General features: G+C 38.5%; 1 protein-coding gene across 1 annotated transcript; it reads right to left on the reverse strand.

Annotated features, from left to right (window-relative positions):
• Positions 1-19000: 19000 nt before the first annotated feature.
• On the reverse strand, positions 19001-19786 carry LOC145104409 (protein CANDIDATE G-PROTEIN COUPLED RECEPTOR 7-like). The gene is made up of 3 exons (XM_079041659.1): positions 19528-19786; positions 19418-19486; positions 19001-19335 (listed from the first exon to the last, which is right to left on the reverse strand). Exons 1-3 carry the CDS (start codon positions 19784-19786, stop codon positions 19001-19003), a joined length of 663 nt encoding a protein of 220 aa, XP_078897785.1.
• Positions 19787-23267: the final 3481 nt, after the last annotated feature.

Genomic DNA, 23267 nt, shown 5'->3' on the forward strand with positions numbered 1-23267 from the left:
GCCTCCCTTATCACCCTATTAGCCATAGAAAACCCTAGTTCGACCTTGCACCTTCTTGAGTGAGAGAAAGAGCTTTTGTGAGCAATTTTGGTGTATTTGCGAAGGACTTTAGAGCTGGAAGAAGAAGGAGTAAGGGGAGAAGCAGTAGATCCGACATCTACTCTGTATTGGCCATCATCTTGAGGTATAAAGTCGTTACCTTGATCTCTAGTTGCTTAGATCCATTTTCTTGGAAGTAAATGGCCATTGTTGGTGCAAAATGGAGTCAAACTCAGATCTTGACTTATCACAAGGATATGGTTTCAGATCTGGACCTCTCTAGGTCCCCAATGATATGTTATAGCCTTGGAGGGCCTTGCATGCACGTAAAGTTTGCAACTTTACGTGGTATCTGCACTAGGGGAGATTGGATTTGAAGTTTGGGACCTTAGATCCCACTGAAAAGGGTTGAACATGAAGGAGACTGAAGGAACTCGTCGAGTCCCTTAGCTGACTCGACGAGTCAGGGTACGGTCCTGTTTTTGAGATTCTAAATGAGTGCAGTGAAGGATTAGGGTTTTGGTCTGAACGGACTTTAGCTTTCTGGACATTTGATGAACTTGACGAGTCACTAGGGTGACTCGGCGAGTTGATGTGGGATTCAGTGGAATGGACTCGGGAGGAACTCGACGAGTTGCTAGGATGCACTCGACGAATTGAGGTCAACAGGGACTGTTGACCTTGATTGTTGACCATGACTTTGACCAGGGTTGACTTTGAGGGTAATTATGCGATTATGACAATTTAATCATATGTTGGTTATAGGCATTTGAGGAGGAGCAGTGCGTGGGATACATCTGATCTTAGCTTGTCAGTTTAGCATTCGAGAGGTGAGTCTTCTCACCATACCAATGGGTCTACGGCACCAAGGCCAACCCATTTTAGGATATGTGGATTGTCGATTGATTATGCGTTATGTTAGTATGACATTTGCATGGAAGACCCCGGGGGGTTCCCGTGGCAACTGGTATAAGACATTGGAGGGTTTCCATGGCATCCTAGTATATTTGCATGTTTAGCTTGTATGATATTTGCTTAGTAGAGAAGACCATGTGGGGGTTCCCATGGCAGAAAGACCATGTGGGGGTTCCCATGGTAGGTAGTTAAGACCACGTGGGGGTTCCAATGGCACTAGATATAAGACCCTGGAGGGTTTCCATGGCTTCCTTATATGTTGTATGCATGGCTTATGTGATATGTGAAGCTTTTATAGCTGATATGATATGTGTTATGTGGATTGTGTGTGGGGTATGCTCCGTAGGACTCACTAAGCATTATCTTACAGTTTGTGGATTTGTTTCAGGTACATCTGAGCCCAAGGTCAAGGGCAAGGCTTGATGGTGCGGCGTGCACTCTCTTAGACATTTTTATTGGGACACTCTGATGTTTGGAAATAAAATTGTTACGGATATGAATTTGAAAACAATTGTATTGAGATTTCATGGTTTATGGAAAAGTGTTTTGACTATTTAAAAATGAAAAAAATTCTTTTGAAAAATTGGGTTGTTACATTGATGGATAGATCGTTTAAAGTTGGCAACTTTATGGATCCTTGAGTTCCCTTGAAGGTTATATACTTTGGATCTAAAGTTTGGTTGAGTTTTGAATCCATGTACATCATTTTAGTTCCATTTTCATCATTTTGACCCAACATGAGCTCAAGACATGCGTTGGACATGCATGTCTTTAACGAATTGATTTTTAGAATGATCTTGGAGTAAAATAGCCCTCTGAAAATTGGAATTGTGGCCTAAAGGATTAGGGGCTTAATGCATTAAATTGCTCCAATGCAGTATTTACGACGTGACTATATGGAGTTCACGACATGACGATGAGGCGCATCGACTATTTTAGGAGGATTGTGTCATGACATGGTGGCATGACCATAACAGCATGATAGTTGAAAACATCCCAAAAATACAGACCAAAAATTTCTTTTTAAAATCATTTCGTAAAACCATAATCCATCAATATCATAATAAATCACAAATTGTATCTCTCAAAAACATCATGTCAAATACTGTATCATGATCACGTGAGAAAAATATCAGAGTCTAAACAATCCCATGCTAAAACTGTGGTGTGTGCCGTTCGATCATCCCGAGCCCTTCCCCTTGCTAGTGGAAGTACCTGAAACCAAAACTGAAAACTGTAAATATGAAGCTTAGTGAGTCTCCCCAACTACCACATACCATACACATATCACATAACATATCTTGGGCCCCACCCTGCTACATCGAGTCAAGCTTGGCATCGGCTTTCCCTGCATCGGGCCCCGCCCAGCATCGAACCCTTCTCGGCATCAGGCCCCTCCCGACATCGAGCGGATCTCAGCATACATATAAACATTTCAACCAACATATAACATAAGCACATAATACTAACATGTAAACATTCCTCGGGCCCCGCCCGACATCAGACCGAGATCCGGAGACATACGAACATTCCTCGGGAACCGCCCCGGCATCGGACCAGAGTCCGGAACGTACTATCATAACATATTAACTAGACATTCCTCGGGCTTGCCCCGACATCGGTCCTAAGCCCGGAACACATAACACATAACAAACACATGCAAGAATCACAAAGGCATCAAGCATACAAGCATACAAACATTCCTCGGGACCGCCCCGGCATCGGATCGGAATCCAGAAAACATATAAACCTACTTCGGGCCCCGTACGGCATCGGACCGTGGTCCGGAACTACTACTATCTAAACGGGCCAGCCTTGGTGCCTTAGACCCGTTCCTACAGAAGAAAACTCACCTCGCAAAGTTGTCTGTAAAATCTCGCGATGACGAATATCTGATACCTGCTCCAACGACTCCCCAGCTATCAATATCACAGTAATACTTAGTCAAAAATCTAATAATCCTTCTCGGGGTAAAATGACCATTTTACCCTTGATCTGTGACATCCCCATTTTCACGGCCAGAAAAGACCGATTTTTTTTATGCTTTATAAAAATCAGAGTACTTCTTTTAACAAAAATGTTGCGGAATTTGTTCCCAGAAAACATGATAAATAGGTTATCAAAGCATTTCCGAGGAAATGTATTATTATTCATTTTCAAAACATTGGGATGTCATTGTCAATACAGAAACATAAGCATAAACATAACTTACATTATTTACACTAGTGAACTACATCTCTTTTAAATCTCTCAGTGTAAAGTAGCTTCGTATCGACACCTGTGATACAAATAAGCTTGAGTGGGTCAGGTTGGGAAACCTGGTGAGTACATAGGGTTTTCAACCCACAATAATATAATTATTATGTTTAAACATCAAACAATCAACCCAATTACCCATCCCCATTATCTTCCTTACTCTCAAGGGTCTACCCTAGAGTCATCTATTCGTTCATTCCAAAGTCCCTTGCCTCCAGGGTTATAAGACAGGCACTAAGTCCATAGCTGCCAATGCTCGTTCGTAAAGCACTAAATCCATAGCTGCTAAAGTTCATTCATCGGGTACTAAATCCATAGCTACCGGTGTTCATCTAATAGGTACTAAGTCCATAGCTACCAACGTTTATCAGGTACTAAGTCCATAACTACCAACGTTTATCCATCAGGTACTAAGTCCATAGCTACCAACGTTCATCTATCAGGTACTAAGTCCATAACTGCCGATATTATTTAGGCACTAAGACTATAGCTGCCAATGTTCATTCACATCATTTTTCATCCCTCATCATTCATCTACCCATGTTTCACCCAACATATTTGTAGTTATAAAATACATATACAGTTTAAATCATATAAAACTTGTATAAAATCGTTCATCCAGCATAGATAGCAAGTATACAGATAATATGCACACATAGCACGTAGTTTATATAAAATACTTCATATATATGTGTAAGATGAAAGTAACTATGCACTCACTTGGAAGGTGGTGACTCTGCACTCGAACAGCGCTTCGTTACTTCTTAAAACAATTTCCCTCGACAAAACCTAGTATCAATACCACTAGGGTTTAGTCTAACGTTAACCGCGACTAATTAATAGTTTAGCTATTATTATTATTATATAAGTGTTAAATAACACTCAATATAACTCATAATAATAGCCCAAATAATTATTTTAAGGACCTAATAACATTACTATAATTATTTAAAAGTTATATTAAAAATTGCATAGGCGTAGCTCACTTACAGCGGGTTTTATTAAAAACTGGGCTTTGCTCGGAGCAGCGTTTCCGAACCGAAAGACCCTTTTTTTCTCGGGACTCCGGGAGCCTCGAGGCTTCCTTTGGGTGCTAGGGATTTTTCCTAGGGTTTAGGGGGTTAAAATGGGTAGTGAGAGAAAGTAGAGAGAGAAAGGAATGAAGAAATGAGTGAAAAATCCGGAAAGGCTCGCATGGTATTTATAGTGCTGGAACTTTGGACCTACGCTGCGCGTTCAGCAAGTTACACGGGGCGTAACTTCGGATAGGGTTGCCAGCTTCGCACAGCTGGCTCGCACTCGCATCGGACCCGGATAAGACCAAGGTACGCTGGACGTACCCAACCTCAGATGCGGGGCGTAGAGCGAAGGCGACGTGGCGTGATCCGAAGGGTGCTCTGCGATCAGCGATGGACGGCTGCGATGAGGCCACGTCATCCATCTCTCATCAGACTTCGTGATTTCGATTCCAAACTTCAAAAATTCGTATCTTCCTCATATGAGACCCGTTTTTGACGTTCTTTATATCCACGCGTAGGCGGGAACGTACTCTACAACTTTTGTTTAGGCTCCGTCGGCTAATTTTGACTTTATTTTAAAAGTTATATTTTTAACAGGCCGGGACACGATTAGTCCGAAAAATTCATAACTTCTTCATCCGACGTCTGTTTTCGTCTGTCTTTTTATCGTTACGCTACTATTAACGAGATCTTCGATTCTCGTTTAGGTTGTGTTGGCTAAAAACTGCTCGATCTAATATTTGAACTTCGGACTGTACACTGCTAAGCCGAAACTTCGAAAAATCATAACTTTCTCATACGAAGTCAGATTTGGGCGTTCTTTTTATGGACGCTCTCGGTTTAACGTTTTCTACGACTTTCGTTTAGATTGCTAAGGCTAAAACTTGCTCTATCGTAAATTCACTATTTACGTCTCTCGGTGCCGTGCCGGTTTTGCCGTAAAACTTCGGCGGGTCATAACTTCTTCGTTATAACTCGGATTTCGGCGTTCTTTATATGTATGGAAACCTTGAGACATATTGTACAACTTGGTTAAGATTATTTATTCTAAATAATCTTTTGTCGAAAAGTCGTTTTCGACCCCTATTATATCTAAATTGACTAGCCCGGATCTACGGGCGTTACAATTATCTCCCCCTTAGGATGATTACGTCCAGGAATCATCAACGAAACAGGGCTCACATGATGACTCCATACGTTATCTCTTCATCCTGTGTCATAACTTTGATGTTTCTTCGAAAGAGTATCTAACTCTTAGACTCCTTGACTACAGGCGATGCTCGATCTTGCATCCACTCTCTATCTCATGTTAGACTTCCAATCATGATCTTCATGTCACGATCTCGATCTTTATTGGAGACTCCTTATTTAACAAACTTGAGATAAGTTTCTTCCTTCGATTATCATAATAGATCGATGGGTCATGTTCTAATGACCTCTCATCGTATGATGCAACGTTTAGACTCAGGTCTCTTAGAGTCAAGTTCTAGAATAGACTATACATTCCTTCATGTTCTTATGTGATTTAATCACGTCGTAGTACTTCTAACTACCAGTTTCTTACTTTAACAACGATCACAATCGCTTTGACTATCTTCAATCTTCTGGCTTAAGTCGGATGCTACATCAAACTTGGTTCTCTGAACCACATAACATACTCAGCGTAGTCGGACTCAATTTGATATGACCACCAGGGTCGGAATAACAATCATTTTCTTAGTCATTACCGAAACGATGGTAACGACATATTTGAAGAAAACGAAATGAATCACTAGCTCCTTGGTAACCTTGTGACTTTCCCTGATCCAAGCGTGAGTCCTGTGCTTCTGGTAGTATATGCATCTACTACCTTTCACACCTACTCATACTCGTCCCAAGTATTGTCTCGCAGTCTTTTTTTTTCAAGTCACCATACAGAAATCACACAATAGTTTAACACACCAGATAACAAAACGATAGCTTTATTATTTCTTGAAACTATTACATAGGTGTTCAAGTTCACCCTAGACTATGCATCTAATAGGATACATCGTATGAAACTACGGCTACCGCATAATCCGATCTTTGGATGAGAAATCATCATCCTTGATTCCTCGCGTTGTTGTCTACTTCATCGAGGATCATGTGGAATGTCCTTGGTTTCGGCGGTGCTTCTGGCCTTGTTGCTTCATTTTTCTTTGGGCAGTCTCTAGACATGTGCCCCTTGCCTCCACATCCGAAGCATACCTTATCATTTTGTGTACAATCCTTGGAATAGTGGCCGATCCTTCCACATTTGTAACAGGTTACCTCTTCGTTGCATCTTCCAAAGTGCTTCTTCTTACACTTTTCACACCACTTGGCTCCATACCTTTGGTTTCCAGGTTAGACTTTGAGAACTTTCCCTTATTATCAGGTCTTGAGGATCCCTCAAGCTTCCTTTTCTCGCCAACTTCGGCTTTCTCCAGACCCTTTTCCCTTATTTGGGTCTCAACATTCTTGGTTGCCCAGATGGCGGCTTTCAAAGTGGTTGCTTGTTTGACCATTGGACCAAAGTCCGCTGGTAATCCATTGGCAAACTTGTTGACCTTGGAAAGTTCCGTTGGAACTAGGTAGGGGACAAGCTTCATCTTTTCCGTAAAACTTGCAGCATACTCGGTGACACTCATCCTTCCCTTCTTCAGATTCTGGAACTCATTGTTGATCTCCAGAAGATCCTGCTTAGATCAGTACTGCATTTTCAGTTGCACCAGAAAATCTTCCCAAGACATTTTGCTTGCTTCTCCCTTGGGCATTGTGTTAGCTAGTAGCTTCCACTAGCTTAGTACTCCAGACTTTAATTGTCTGACTGCAAAGACGGTTTTCTGCCTGTCGCTACAATCACAAATTTCAAACACCATCTCCATTTCGGAGATCCAGTCCATAATCTCAACAGGCTTTGGGCTTCCTGAGAGACTTGGTGGCTTGGCACCCAAGAAATTCTTATACATCCGCCCATCCTTGTCTTTTCCCCTCTCCGGGTCATTCCTTCGTTCTCCTTGAGTCCCAACTTGACTCACATAGCGGCTATAGTTACCTTACTCCGATTGCTCGGGAATCGTCTCTTGTTGCACAATGGGCACGGTGGCTTCATCCCTATTCTCTTGCATCATTTGCCTCATTTCTTCCCTTTGTTCAGCTAACATAGCTCGCATCATGGCTTGTACTCCAGCCATGGTGATTGGCTCAGGCGCAACTTCTACTACGACTGGTATTTGCTCTATCACTGGGGGTTGATCTCGGTTCCCATTTGCATTCATGTTTCCGCTACGGGTCCTTGCCATCTTGATCGATACACCGAATAAGGTGAATTTAGATCTTTATTTAGGATACTCGTTTAAACCGTCCTTATTACTCCGAAACGTTTACATGTTAGTTCTAATATCGTAGTCGTACGCTTAGAATCCTAAACACATAAGGTTTCCAAATCCGGTTGGCAACAGACCTTAGATCCGAACAAATAACAACATATCAGGCACAAAGCATTTAGCACATAAAAGCATTTTAGGCATAATTCCTAAAATAAGCTAGTGCTCACACCTCACAATCATCGCTTAGCATTCTAAGTTTAAGTCTAGAAATCCTATAAATTCCTAGTTCGCTTAAACTAATGCTCTGATACCAACTGTGACATCCCCATTTTCACGGCCAGAAAAGACCGATTTTTTTTATGCTTTATAAAAATCAAAGTACTTCTTTTAACAAAAATGTTGCGGAATTTGTTCCCAGAAAACATGATAAATAGGTTATCAAAGCATTTCCGAGGAAATGTATTATTATTCATTTTCAAAACATTGGGATGTCATTGTCAATACAGAAACATAAGCATAAACATAACTTACATTATTTACACTAGTGAACTACATCTCTTTTAAATCTCTCAGTGTAAAGTAGCTTCGTATCGACACCTGTGATACAAATAAGCTTGAGTGGGTCAGGTTGGGAAACCTGGTGAGTACATAGGGTTTTCAACCCACAATAATATAATTATTATGTTTAAACATCAAACAATCAACCCAATTACCCATCCCCATTATCTTCCTTACTCTCAAGGGTCTACCCTAGAGTCATCTATTCGTTCATTCCAAAGTCCCTTGTCTCCAGGGTTATAAGACAGGCACTAAGTCCATAACTGCTAATGCTAGTTCGTAAAGCACTAAATCCATAGCTGCTAAAGTTCATTCATCGGGTACTAAATCCATAGCTACCGGTGTTCATCTAATAGGTACTAAGTCCATAGCTACCAACGTTTATCAGGTACTAAGTTCATAGCTACCAACGTTTATCCATCAGGTACTAAGTCCATAGCTACCAACGTTCATCTATCAGGTACTAAGTCCATAACTGCCGATATTATTTAGGCACTAAGACTATAGCTGCCAATGTTCATTCACATCATTTTTCATCCCTCATCATTCATCTACCCATGTTTCACCCAACATATTTGTAGATATAAATACATATACAGTTTAAATCATATAAAACTTGTATAAAATCGTTCATCCAGCATAGATAGCAAGTATACAGATAATATGCACACATAGCACGTAGTTTATATAAAATACTTCATATCTATGTGTAAGATGAAAGTAACTATGCACTCACTTGGAAGGTGGTGACTCTGCACTCGAACAACGCTTCGTTACTTCTTAAAACAATTTCCCTCGACAAAACCTAGTATCAATACCACTAGGGTTTAGTCTAACGTTAACCGCGACTAATTAATAGTTTAGCTATTATTATTATTATATAAGCGTTAAATAACACTCAATATAACTCATAATAATAGCCCAAATAATTATTTTAAGGACCTAATAACATTACTATAATTACTTAAAAGTTATATTAAAAATTGCATAGGCGTAGCTCACTTACAGCGGGTTTTATTAAAAACCGGGCTTTGCTCGGAGCAACGTTTCCGAACCGAAAGACCCTTTTTTTCTCGGGACTCCGGGAGCCTCGAGGCTTCCTTTGGGTGCTAGGGATTTTTCCTAGGGTTTAGGGGGTTAAAATGGGTAGTGAGAGAAAGTAGAGAGAGAAAGGAATGAAGAAATGAGTGAAAAATCCGGAAAGGCTGCCTTGGTATTTATAGTGCTGGAACTTCGGACCTACGTTGCGCGTTCAGCAAGTTACGCGGGGCGTAACTTCGGATAGGGTTGCCAGCTTCGCACAGCTGGCTCGCACTCGCATCGGACCCGGATAAGACCAAGGTACGATGGGCGTACCCAACCTCGGACGCGGGGCGTAGAGCGAAGGCGATGTGGCGTGATCCGAAGGGTGCTCTGCGATCAGCGATGGACGGCTGCGACGAGGCCACGTCATCCATCTCTCATCAGACTTCGTGATTTCGATTCCAAACTTCAGAAATTCATATCTTCCTCATACGAGATCCGTTTTTGACGTTCTTTATATCCACGCGTAGGCGGGAACGTACTCTACAACTTTTGTTTAGGCTCCGTCGGCTAATTTTGAATTTATTTTAAAAGTTATATTTTTAACAGGCCAGGACACGATTGATCCGTTAAAAATTCATAACTTCTTCATCCGACGTCTGTTTTCGTCTGTCTTTTTATTGTTATGCTACTATTAACGAGATCTTCGATTCTCGTTTAGGTTGTGTCGGCTAAAAACCGCTCGATCTGATATTCGAACTTCGGGTTGTACACTGTTAAGCCGAAACTTCGAAAAATCATAACTTCCTCATACGAAGTCAGATTTGGGCGTTCTTTTTATGGACGCTCTCGGTTTAACGTTTTCTACGACTTTCAATTAGGTCGCTAAGGCTAAAACTCGCTCTATCGTAAATTCACTATTTACGTCTCCCGGTGTCGTGCCGGTTTTGCCGTAAAACTTCGGCGGGTCATAACTTCTTCGTTATAACTCGGATTTCGGCGTTCTTTATATGTATGGAAACCTTGAGACCTATTCTACAACTTGGTTAAGATTATTTATTCTAAATAATCTTTTGTCGAAAAGTCGTTTTCGACCCCTATTATCTCTAAATTGACTAGCCCGGATCTACGGGCGTTACATGGTCAAAGTCAACATCCCGGTCAAAGTCAAAGTCAAGGTCAACTCCCAGTTAACCCCAACTCGTCGAGTTATCTCCTAACTCGGCGAGTTCATGTACTACTCAGACTCGTGGTCAACCGAGTCAACTCGTCGAGTCCCTTCCCAGACTCGTCGAGTTCTTCCTGTCATAAAATCTGGACAAAACGTATGAACTCGTCGAGTCCCTCCTTGGACTCGTCGAGTTCTTTAGTTTCCGAATCCTGATCTTGCCCAACTCACTGAGTCATCTCCTAGACTCAACGGTTTCACTCAAACCAGAAAAGGGTTAGGGGTCCACGACCCGACTCGCCGAGTCACAAGAACAACTCGTCGAGTCCCTCATATTCCAAATCCATACAGTTGATTATAATCAATTCCAATGCTTCCAACTCATAGATCTGGACTCCTTAGACTAGCATTAGACGTAAAGTTGCTAACTTTACGTGCATGCATGGTGTTATGAAGCTAAAACACCTACCACATGCTAAAATGGAGGTCTAAGTCATGGAATAAGGCCATGGCTGAATAAAGGTGGCAACTTTGAGCTTCTAAAGCTCAAGAGTGCCCAGATCTGAAGTCCTTACATCCCCAAGAATTCAAATCTCGGAAATGACCTTGGAAATGGCCCAAAAGTGACAATATACAAGCTCAAATGAAGATCTAAGTGAATAGAAGCCAAGGTATAATCTTTATACCTCTATCAAGATAGAAATGAGTCCTTAGCTCTGGATCTTCAGCCTTCCTTCTGCAACTCCAAGTCCTTGCTATTGGGTTTTGAGCACTATAACACTCCTATGGTGCACATGTAACCCTAAATGCTTTGGATCTATGTTTTCTCTAATTATACATGCATTTTCTTTTTCCAAAGCATTCTCCCTAACTAGCATACAATTGAAGCTATATAATATAAAACATAGTTTGGATGCTTACCTCTTGAGTAGAGTAGAGTTCTTGACCTTTGAAAGCTTGAGCACCTCAAGTGTGATGCCTCTATTGGTTCACAAACACCAAAATGAAAGAGGAGGTTTTAGGAGAATAAGATGCTTGACTCCAAAGAGGGTGTAGCCGATTTTGGCTTATGGGGTCACTATTTATAATGTGGCAAACACTAGGGTTACACTTGGTAAACCCTAACGGTCCATGACTTTTCACATTCTTATGCTCCATGGGTTAACCTCCATGGACTATCCATGGATTATCGTATTGGTTTAGCCCAACCATATAGTCATGGATCATTAGCCTACATTACAAGAATCATTAATTTACATAATCAATCCCCATATATTTAATTAGTCTCTTTTGATCAAAAAATTAATTCTAAATTAATTCTTGATCAATACTAATTAAATAATATTAATATATTATACTTGTAATATATTAATAACCTTATTCTCAAAAATCCTTCCTATCAAATTGCCTTAGAGACTGCCGCCCATATCATGAGGTGTTTTGGAAACCTTTTTAGTAGGGACTAGATTAAGGATATGGGCGGCAGTCTCTAAGGCATACCCTCAGAATGAGATAGGTAACGAAGCTCGACTCATCATGGAACGAACCATGTCTAGCAAGGTTCTATTGCGCCTATCAGCCACACCATTAAGCTGTGGTGTCCTAGGTGGCATCAATTGTGAAACAATTCCACATTCCGTAAGATAGTCAAGGAACTCGATACTAAGATACTCTCCTCCACGATCGGATCGCAACATCTTTATCTTCCTACCCAATTGATTATCTACTTCTTGCTTAAAATCTTTGAACTTTTCAAAGGTTTCTGGCTTATGATTGATCAAGTAAATATACTCATATCTACTATAATCATCAGTAAAAGTCACATAGAAGCGGTTAGCATCTCTTGTGGCGGTTCTGAATGGTCCACACACATCAGTGTGTATGAGATCCAACAGACTTTCACCCCTTTCACAAATACCAGTGAAGGGTGACTTGATCATCTTTCCAAGTAAACAAGATTCGCAAATGTCATCCGACTTTAAGTCGAATGACTCCAAAACTCCATCCTTTTGGAGTTGGGCTATGCGCTTCTTGTTGACATGTCCACGACGATAATGCCACAAGCATGCTTTGTCCAATTCATTGGAAGAATCAATATTCAACACATTATTTCCTAAGTTATCTACAACCATCACAGTTTCATATATACCATTGCAAGGTAATGCTTCAAAATAAAATACACCATTACAATAAGCATAAATACCACCATTTTCATTATTAAAAGAAAAAGTAAAACCTTGTTTACACAAACTGTGAAAGGAAATAACATTTCTCGCCATGTCGGCCGAGTAACAACAATTATTCAAATCTAAATTAAAACCATTACTAAGCAATAAATAATAATCTCCAATCTTGGTCACCGGCGACACTTTCCTATTTCCCATGATTAAGTTTATCTTCCCGTGCTCCACATCCCTACTTTCTTTTAGTCCCTGCAAATCAGAACAAATGTGAATACCACAACCTGTATCAAGGACCCAAGAATTAGCATGTGATGAGTTATTAGACTGAATAGTATAAATACCTACAAAGGAGGGCTTGGTCTTCTCATCCATAATGTCCTGCAAGTACTTGGGGCAGCTTCGTTTCCAGTGCCCTTTGTCATGATAGTGGAAGCACTCTGCTTCCTTCGGGTTGGAAGAGGGATTAATAAAACCAAATTTGGTCCCATTTGAAGAGGATCCATCAAGAGACTTTCCATTGCGGCTCTTGTAAGGAGCCTTCCTCTTCTTGCCCTTCCCATGTCTGATTGCCAAAACAGGGGCAGAAGTAGTACTAGGAGTAGACACAACCGACTTTCCTTTCAGGTTGCTTTCTGCAATCCTAAGAAGGCCTTGAATCTTGCTAAGAGTGACCTCCTCCTTGTTCATATGATAGGTCATACGAAACTGATCATAACAAGAAGGTAAAGAGTGTAGAATAATATCTATGGCCAACTCTTCATCAAAATTGACATTCAATTTTAGCAAGCGGTCCACGAATCTCTGCATTTTCTGCAAGTGGGCCGTGATGGGTTCACCATCCTTCATTTTGGTTGTGATCATGGAGGCAATGATCGCATACCCTTCCTGACGAGCACTTTGATGGTATCTTTCCATCAAATCATGATACATTTCATAGGGGTAGAAGTCCTCATAGGACTTTTGCAGCTCTATAGTCATAGTTGCAATCATAAGACACGACACCTTTTTCGCATCCCTCTCATGAGTAGTGTGTTCAGCGATTTGTTCAGGAGTAGCAGTGGTGACATCAATCTCTTTGAGCTCTTTATCAAGGACATATTCTTTGTCCTCATAACGAATAGCCATCCTGATGTTTCAAATCCAGTCATTGAAATTTGAGCCATCGAAAATGACCCTCCCACATAGATTCATTAGGGAGAAAGAGCCTGAAGGGATTGGGTTGGAAGCATTGTTTGGAATAGACATCTGTAAAGAAGAAGAACAAAGTTTAGATTAGATGATAATCCTTAATATTACACCCAATATGAAATATTAAGGCTATGACCCAATACAATATTCTACAATTGCGAAGAGGGATGTCGTAATCCGATTGTAAAATATTTGAAGGTAGGTAAATGACGATTTGCCAATTTCCACCATGAAAAACGAAATAGATTATTAAGTTTGAATTGGATTTGAAATTCCTAGATCTTTGAGATTCATTGAACTTTTCAATGGCATGTTTAAATCTCGATTGTGCTCTTCAAGTTTGTGACTGGGATGCCGAGGATCACAAACAAGGAGTGAATAACCATGCAAATTAGCTTGGTACATCCAATGTTACAAATCACCTAATCAATGTGTCGGTTAACCACACACACTCCATTGATCTATGATTAACACAAAGTTACCATTTGCCACACATTGTTAGTCCCACATTAGTGTGTCGGTTAACCACACACGCTCCACTAACGACTTAACAAGGTGCAAAGTGTAATTTCATGGATTAGCACCCTTTCACACTTTTCCTAAAGTAACTAAGATTGGGAATTTAATAAAATTTTAGTTACTTTATATTTATTATTATACTTTTTAATGAAGGAGTATTAATGTCCTATCCTACCCGTTCGGCTAACGACCCTCCACCAGTCAAGGAAGCGGTGGGTGAGAGTGGACACCCATTAAACTACCATTTTATAGGAAATAACCTTATACCCCCCTTATTGACCGGCTTTGTGAATGAGGCCTACTAACGGCAAGACCGGCTTTATCTTATATATATATATATATATATATATATATATATATATATATATATATATATATATTAAACTTATTATATTATAAAGTATAAGGGTTGAATTTTAACTTTTAAAACTCTAGGGTTTGGAATTAAAGTTTCATTTAATGAGACTTTGCAAATTCCAAAACTTGAGAGCAAGTTTGAAACTTGTCAAAACCCTTCATATTCATAACCTATGAGTTTAATTTGATTTTAACGATGAGACCTTTCATTTTCCATAACTTGAGGACAAGTTATGGAGGTCATTAAACATCAATTAGATCATATTTCTAACAACTAAATTATCATATAATTCTTGATCTAACTAAACTCATACACAAGGCAATTCTATATTAACAATTCTAAAACAATTTGGTTTATCATATAAAATAACAACTATTTTAAAACTTTGATAATTATCTTTCAAATTGGATGAGCATGATCATTACCATATCTTAAAAAAACATATTTTTATGATTCAAAATAGTTTGGGGTAAAAATCATATCCAATATTGGCCAAAAACACGAATTTCTGCACTCTGATCAGCCAACTCGGCGAGTCCATGAACTGGACTCATCGAGTAGCCTCATTACTGCATGGACTCGTCGAGTTCCCCAGTAGACTCGGCGAGTTCATCAGACAGAATGCAGAAAACTTGATTTTTTCAACTTTGAAAACAAGTAAGCATCAAATATAATAGAAAACAATCCTAGGCTCTGATACCACTGTTGGGTTTTGAGCACTATAACACTCATATGGTGCACATGCAACCCTAAATGCTTTGGACCTATGTCTTCTCTAATTATACATGCATTTTCTTTTTCCAAAGCATTCTCCCTAACTAGCATACAATTGAAGCTATATAATATAAAACATAGTTTTGATGCTTACCTCTTGAGTAGAGTAGAGTTCTTGACCTTTGAAAGCTTGAGCACCTCAAGTGTGATGCTTCTATTGGTTCACAAACACCAAAATGCAAGAGGAGGTTTTAGGAGAATAAGATGCTTGACTCCAAAGAGGGTGTAGCCGATTTTGGCTTATAGGGTCACTATTTATAATGTGGCAAACACTAGGGTTACACTTGGTAAACCCTAACGCTCCATGACTTTTCACATTCTTATGCTCCATGGGTTAACCTCCATGGACTATCCATGGATTATCGTATTGGTTTAGCCCAACCATATAGTCATGGATCATTAGCCTACATTACAAGAATCATTAATTTACATAATCAATCCCCATATATTTAATTAGTCTCTTTTTGATCAAAAAATTAATTCTAAATTAATTCTTGATCAATACTAATTAAATAATATTAATATATTATACTTGTAATATATTAATAACCTTATTCTCAAAAATCCTTCCTATCAAATTGCACTGGTGAAGGCAACTCAAAAAGGGACCATGCTACAATCGGGTTAAGTACATACCAGTAATAGTTATGGGCTTAAACACCAAATCCAACATTTGCTTCCTTCTTCTAGCTTTAAATCACAAAAATGGCAAGAAATAGCTCAATATCACTCAAGGTTGATTAGGTTTTCGAGATTAGGGTTTGGAGGTGATGGAGGTTGGGGTGGAGGCTAGATATGATGCTTAAATAGGGTGCAAGCCCTAAAGATTAGGGCTTCATACAGACTGTCCTACTCGTCGAGTCAAGACTTCGACTCGTCGAGTAGCTCACTTAAAACCCGTGTATATTCTGCCTTCTACTTGACGAGTTAGGGCCACCAACTCGTCGAGTAGCCCTTCTAAAATGAATAAATAAATAATTTAAGTGCATACCAGGAACCAGACGTTATAATAGTAGATTTGATCATTACTGAGTTGTTCGTAACTGGAGTTTTGGATCAGGACAAAGTTTGTTAGCCACGACGTAACCATGGTCTGGCCACGACGTGGAGGTTAGCTGATGAGGATTTTGACTGTTGACTTTGACTTTGACCGTTGACTTGTTGTCAATTAGCTAGTTTTAGAAGGTGGATTAAGGGGTAACCTTGAAACAAATGTTGTATGGATTTGATGGTTTAAACATGAAAATTTGTATTGGTATTATTGGACGTTACAAGTTGGTATTAGAGCCTTGGTTTGAGGGATCCGTGCATACTCTTCGGTGTGTATTAAATCAAACTAGAGAATTGATAATCTTTTAAAAGAAAATAAATTTTCTAAAAATGTTTTTACAAAGAAAGTGGTGGGATGCATACTATCTCCTGAGCTCAAGTAACTGATTCCCAAAATACTTATACATGTCGATATGTTATATGTGTTATAGTATGATATGCATGGTTGAAGTTAGAATAAAGATATGTTAAGGATTGCATGCTAGAATGTCTATTAAGAGAGATGCCTTATGATGCCTTGTTGCCTATTTAGTTAGGTTGCTCGAGTACAGCTTGCTTTTTAATTTGTAGGGCTTATATTGATGTTAGTTAACTATTAGATGAATATGTTAAGTTACATGTTGCAAAGGTTAAATAGTTTTAGAATGATTGAATTGTCTCTATTGCGCAACTCTTGTTTGAGTCATACCGTTGTAGTGCAAGATCTTTTAATCAAAAAATTATTTAAGTTTTGTTGCATGTGATTGTATTCATGAGGTAGTTATCTGACATTAGTAGGAGTCCTTTAGCAGCTGATGGCAAGGTGAGGTGGGAACCCTACAAGAGCCTAGGAAGTGCTTTGGTGCAATGGGTGCGCTATTTAGAGATTTTTGTGAGTATCATTATGAGGAGGTGACTTAAAGGATTTGGGATAATTCTTGAGGAAAATATGGATAACTATGGAAAATAGTATTGGACCCATACTACTGAAAGAACAGGATCCGTACTCGAATCAAGGAGAGTCGTGGAGGCCCTAAGAAGCTTGAATCATGAGAGTTATATCGGATATGTTTTTATCATTTGTATGGTTGCCTTTCAGTATGGTGGTGAGCACTCGAGGAGGAGGTTCTGGTTCAGGTTCAGGCGCCAGTGTTTAGCCGATTGATGAGAGGATATGCGAGTTCATCACGTTAGAGATCGCTCGCGGTATTTTGGATGCAGTGAGATGGGCACCCCTAAAGGTGTCACCGTTATTAATGTTGTACGACATTAAACCCTGCCTATTGGATCTACGTATTGATTTAACGACTACGATTGAGTATTAGCAAAGGCATACGGATTGCAAGGTGTAAGCATTAGCAGTGTCACCTTTAGTGGCGATGGAGGCTTTATCCACTACACCTATGTCGCCAATAATATTGGTGACGCCGATAATGCTTGCATTTTTTGTTTGGCATCCCTGTTGATGAGAAGGATAACCTAGAAATACGCTAGGGAATGGTGCATGTTTCTATTTTGTTAAATGTAGTAGTGTGAGGAAAATAAATGCATCCAAAACATGGATATGTGTGTAAGTTGTATGTTTGTGAAATAGGTGGAAGTGAGGGATTTCGTTTTGGATGGAGGTGAAAGGAAGGATGTTATTGAGCACTTCCACCCAATATGTTGGTGGAAAGTTTGGAAGGCTAATGAAGGAGGTTGTTAGGGTTCAGTCGATAAAGCCGAAAATTAAGGAGAAAAAGAAATTATATTTTAGGAGAGAGTCGTGGCTGCTGATACGATGATATTGACTAGAATCGTTTGACTTCAAATGATTGAAAATTTGAGATACAACTATACAAGAGTATATATGTAAGTATGTAACAACATATGACAATACTAAGTACATGTGGCGAAGTACATGAGTCCATGGGTTGTATGACAAACTATGACAGTGGGCTAATACAAAATACAACATAAAGCACATAATAAATAAATATACTAACAACTGGGTCATTTAAGCGTGTTGTGATTTCCGTCAAGATAGAGACACCTGTGAATTTTTTGACTGACCAGACAGAAGAAATATCAACCCTTAAAGTAGATGTTTTGATTTTTGGATGGGTTTGAGGGAAACATATGTGTGTGGACCTTACTGGGGTATCCCCTCTCATGGGCTTGAAGGTTGAGGGTTTCATGGCGGGGCATGCTACGTTAAAAGTTGTTACATGAAAAGTCACAAAACATTAGAAGTCGTGCATGGAAAATCAATATGTGTTCATACGATTCGTGTTTGATACGTTTGGTTTCCTCACGTCGGATGCGGTGGAGCTTCTTTCTACGGTACAACGGATCATGCATAACAATGTTATGTCCCCTAGATCTACGGATGTAGACTTAAAAAAAATCGATTTTATCATACAAAAAAGTTTAGCGGTGTAGTTTGTTGCTCGTTTGTCTTCTCAGTATTGTTACCACTAAATAATTTTGAAGCAGTTAAAATCAAAAGGTTAAAAAGTCATTATGAAAAAATAATGAATCAAACTTCTGAAATAAATCATATCTCAACGAACTAGTTATATGTCCTAAAACTCAAAAACAAAAACACCAAACACATAAATTGTTCAAGGAAAAGCTAAAGTTGACTACTGGCATTGTATCACCTAGACGAGAGATTCCTTACAGTCTTCACCGTCTTCGTCAAGAACAGATGGCCTGTACATGTAAAACATCACCATATAGAACACAAGACTGTTGCTTTCCTGTAAGAGAGTTTGTTGTATCACCATAATTAAAAGGCATACGAAAACCATTAAAGGGTACACATCCGTGAGCGATAACGCCATCCCAAAGGTTGACGTATCCGAAGCCTTTGTGAACGCCAAATCCGAGAAAAACGCAGTGTGGATGAAAACAACGACGCAACAGTTGGTATCTATAAATAGAATAATTATATGTTTCAAATCCAACCAATCTTCATAATAAGAGTCGGATTCCCCTACCAATATATAACCCACATTAACAAAAACACGAACTAAGATCAGTATCGTCAAAAGAATTATTTCCTAATCTGGCAAAACCCGCTTCCGGAAACTCCATCCGGCGGCGGTCAACATGAGTACAATGAACAAAATCACATACCTCGTTACCTTAAATATGTTAAACAAGATATGCCATCCATCATGAGTACCTGTAACCTTCAAATCATGTTGATCCGCAGCCGCACAGATAAGGTGAAGTACGGTGATCCAAACCAACATAGCCATTAGTAAATGGATCATCTGAAAACGTGTCTGGTTCTTGAAGCATAGGTTGACCCAAAACCCTAGAAAATACAGATAAACGAGGAAGAATCCAAAATAAACATAGGGCTGCGGTTCGCCGGCTGATAAATAATCTTTGGTAGTGTCGTCATCTGCAACGTTGTAGAGCTCTATGCGGAGATTCATGGTCACGAGGGATTGGTTATTGCAATTGGCGAAGTAGAGTGAGTATTTACCGGGATATGTGACATGGTATCACTACTAGAAAAAATGAGAATACCTACGAAAATTACCTACGGAAAAATTCCGTCGGAAATTACCTACGGAATACATACGGAATTCCGACGGAAAACGTTGCCCTAAATTACTCACGATATTGTGATGGAACAGCTACAGAATACCGACGGATGTTATATCCGTCACAAATCCGTCATTTATTAATTTTTTGTATACTTTCTGTCACAAACCCGTCACAAATCCGTCATTTATTAATTTTTTACTATTATTATTATTATTATTATTATTTCAATTACTATTATTATTATTATTATTATTATTATTATTATTATTATTATTATGATTATTATTACTATTACCATTATTTCCATTATTATTATTATTATTATTATTATTATTATTATTATTATTATTATTATTATGTATGAATGTATGCGTATGTATGTATATGTGTGTATATAAATGTATGTGTATGTCTGAATGTGTCTCTATGAATGTATGTGTGAATGTGTGTCTATGAATGTATGTGTGGATGTATGTATGAATGTATGTCTATGAATGTATGTGTGAATGTATGTGTCTATGAGGATAAGTGAATGTATGTGTAAATATGTATGTGTAGGTGTATGTATGTATATGTACATATGTGAATGTGAATGTAATTTTAAAGTGTGAAAGGAGTAACGGATAAAAATGAGTACGCCACCGAGTTTTTTTGGCGTACTCATTTTTATCGGTTACTTCTTTCACACTTTAAAATTACATTCACATTCACATATGTACATATACATACATACCCCTACACATACACATTTACACATACATTCATATATACCCATAAAAACATATATTCACACATACAATCTTAGACGCACATTCACACACACATAGATTCATATACACATATATACATACATACACATACATTCATAGATACATACATACATACATACATACATCCATACATAAACACATTGACCAACCTATATGAATGTATGTGTCTATGGGTATATGTGAATGTTTTTGTAATTGTGTATGTGTATGTATGCATATGTACATATGTGTGTATGTGTGAATATATGTGAAAGAAGTAACTGTGTGAAAGGAGTAACGGATCTATAGGTGCACATGGTTATACACATATATATTAGGTATAACTTGGTAATAGTATTGATAATTATGTATAATAGAAGTGCGAAAAAAACGAAGCAAAAAAAACGACGTCCGGTGCCACAAATGTCAAAAATAAAAAATATCTGTAGGTAATCCGTCGGAAATTACCGACGGAATAGCGACGGATGGCCTGTTCCGTAGGTAATTACCTACGGATTACCTACGGAAGAAGATATTCGTCGCTATTCCGTCGGTAATTTCCGACGGATTACCTACAGACTTTTTTTTTTCGAGATTTCGGGCACCGGACGTCGTTTTTTTCGCTTTGTTTTTTTCGCACCTCTATTATACATGATTATCTATACTATCACTGAGTTATACATGATACCTAGATGTTTATAGTGGCGTACTCATTTTTATCCGTTACTCCTTTCACACTTTAAAATTACATTCACATTCACATATGTACATATACATACATACACCTACACATACATTCATATATACCTATAAAAACATACATTCACACATACATTCTTAGACGCACATTCACACACACACATAGATTCATATACATATATATACATACATACATATATATTCATAGATACATACATACATACATACATCCATACATAAACACATTGACCAACCTGTATGAATGTATGTGTCTATGGGTATATGTGAATGTTTTTGTAATTGTGTATGTGTATGTATGCATATGTACATATGTGTGTATGTGTGAATGTGTGTGAAAGAAGTAACTGTGTGAAAGGAGTAACGGATCTATAGGTGCACATGGTTATTCACATATATATTAGGTATAACTTGGTAATAGTATTGATAATTATGTATAATAGAAGTGCGAAAAAAACGAAGCGAAAAAAACGACGTCCGGTGCCCCAAATGTCAAAAATAAAAAATATCCGTAGGTAATCCGTCGGAAACCGACGGAATAACGACGAATGGCCTGTTCCGTAGGTATTCTGTAGGTAATTACCTACGGAAGAAGATATCCGTCGCTATTCCGTCGGTAATTTCCGACGGATTACCTCGGACTTTTCTTTTTTCGAGATTTCGGGCACCGGACGTCATTTTTTTCGCACCTCTATTATACATGATTATCTATACTATCACCAAGTTATACATGATACCTAGATGTTTATAGTGGCGTACTCATTTTTATCCGTTACTCCTTTCACACTTTAAAATTACATTCACATTCACATATGTACATATACATACATACACCTACACATACACATTTACACATACATTCATATATACCTATAAAAACATACATTCACACATACATTCTTAGACGCACATTCACACACACACATAGATTCATATACACAGATATACATACATACACATACATTCATAAATACATACATACATACATACATACTTCCATACATAAACACATTGACCAACCTGTATGAATGTATGTGTCTATGGGTATATGTGAATGTTTTTGTAATTGTGTAAGTGTATGTATGCATATGTACATATGTGTGTATGTGTGAATGTATGTGAAAGAAGTAACTGTGTGAAAGGAGTAACGAATCTATAGGTGCACATGGTTATACACATATATATTAGGTATAACTTGGTAATAGTATTGATAATTATGTATAATAGAAGTGCGAAAAAAACGAAGCAAAAAAAACGACGTCCGGTGCCCCAAATGTCAAAAATAAAAAATATACGTAGGTAATCCGTCGGAAATTACCGACGGAATAGCGACGGATGGCCTGTTCGGTAGGTAATTACCTACGGAAGAAGATATCCGTCGCTATTCCGTCGGTAATTTCCGACGGATTACCTCGGACTTTTCTTTTTTCGAGATTTCGGTCACCGGACGTCGTTTTTTTCGCTTCGTTTTTTTCGCACCTCTATTATACATGATTATCTATACTATCACCGAGTTATACATGATACCTAGATGTTTATAGTGGCGTACTCATTTTTATCCGTTACTCCTTTCACACTTTAAAATTACATTCACATTCACATATGTACATATACATACATACACCTACACATACACATTTACACATACATTCATATATACCTATAAAAACATACATTCACACATACATTCTTAGATGCACATTCACACACACACATAGATTCATATACACGGATATACATACATACACATACATTTATAGATACATACATACATACATACATACATCCATACATAAACACATTGACCAACCTATATGAATGTATGTGTCTATGGGTATATGTGAATGTTTTTGTAATTGTGTATGTGTATGTATGCATATGTACATATGTGTGTATGTGT

Source organism: Lactuca virosa, chromosome 4 (assembly GCF_052849685.1).
Source record: "Lactuca virosa cultivar CGN04683 chromosome 4, Lactuca_virosa_CGN04683_v6, whole genome shotgun sequence".
Lineage (NCBI taxonomy): Eukaryota > Viridiplantae > Streptophyta > Magnoliopsida > Asterales > Asteraceae > Lactuca > Lactuca virosa.

What these genes read in the sequence shown, in the direction of transcription:
- LOC145104409 (XM_079041659.1), bottom strand. Translation starts at nt 19,786, where the DNA reads ATGAATCTCCGCATAGAGCTCTACAACGTTGCAGATGACGACACTACC. An exon ending in ACATGATTTGAAGGTTACAG is followed by an intron (nt 19,487 to 19,527) that starts GTACTCATGATG and finishes AACATATTTAAG; the next exon opens with GTAACGAGGTATGTGATTTT. An exon ending in GATGGAGTTTCCGGAAGCGG is followed by an intron (nt 19,336 to 19,417) that starts GTTTTGCCAGAT and finishes ATATATTGGTAG; the next exon opens with GGGAATCCGACTCTTATTAT.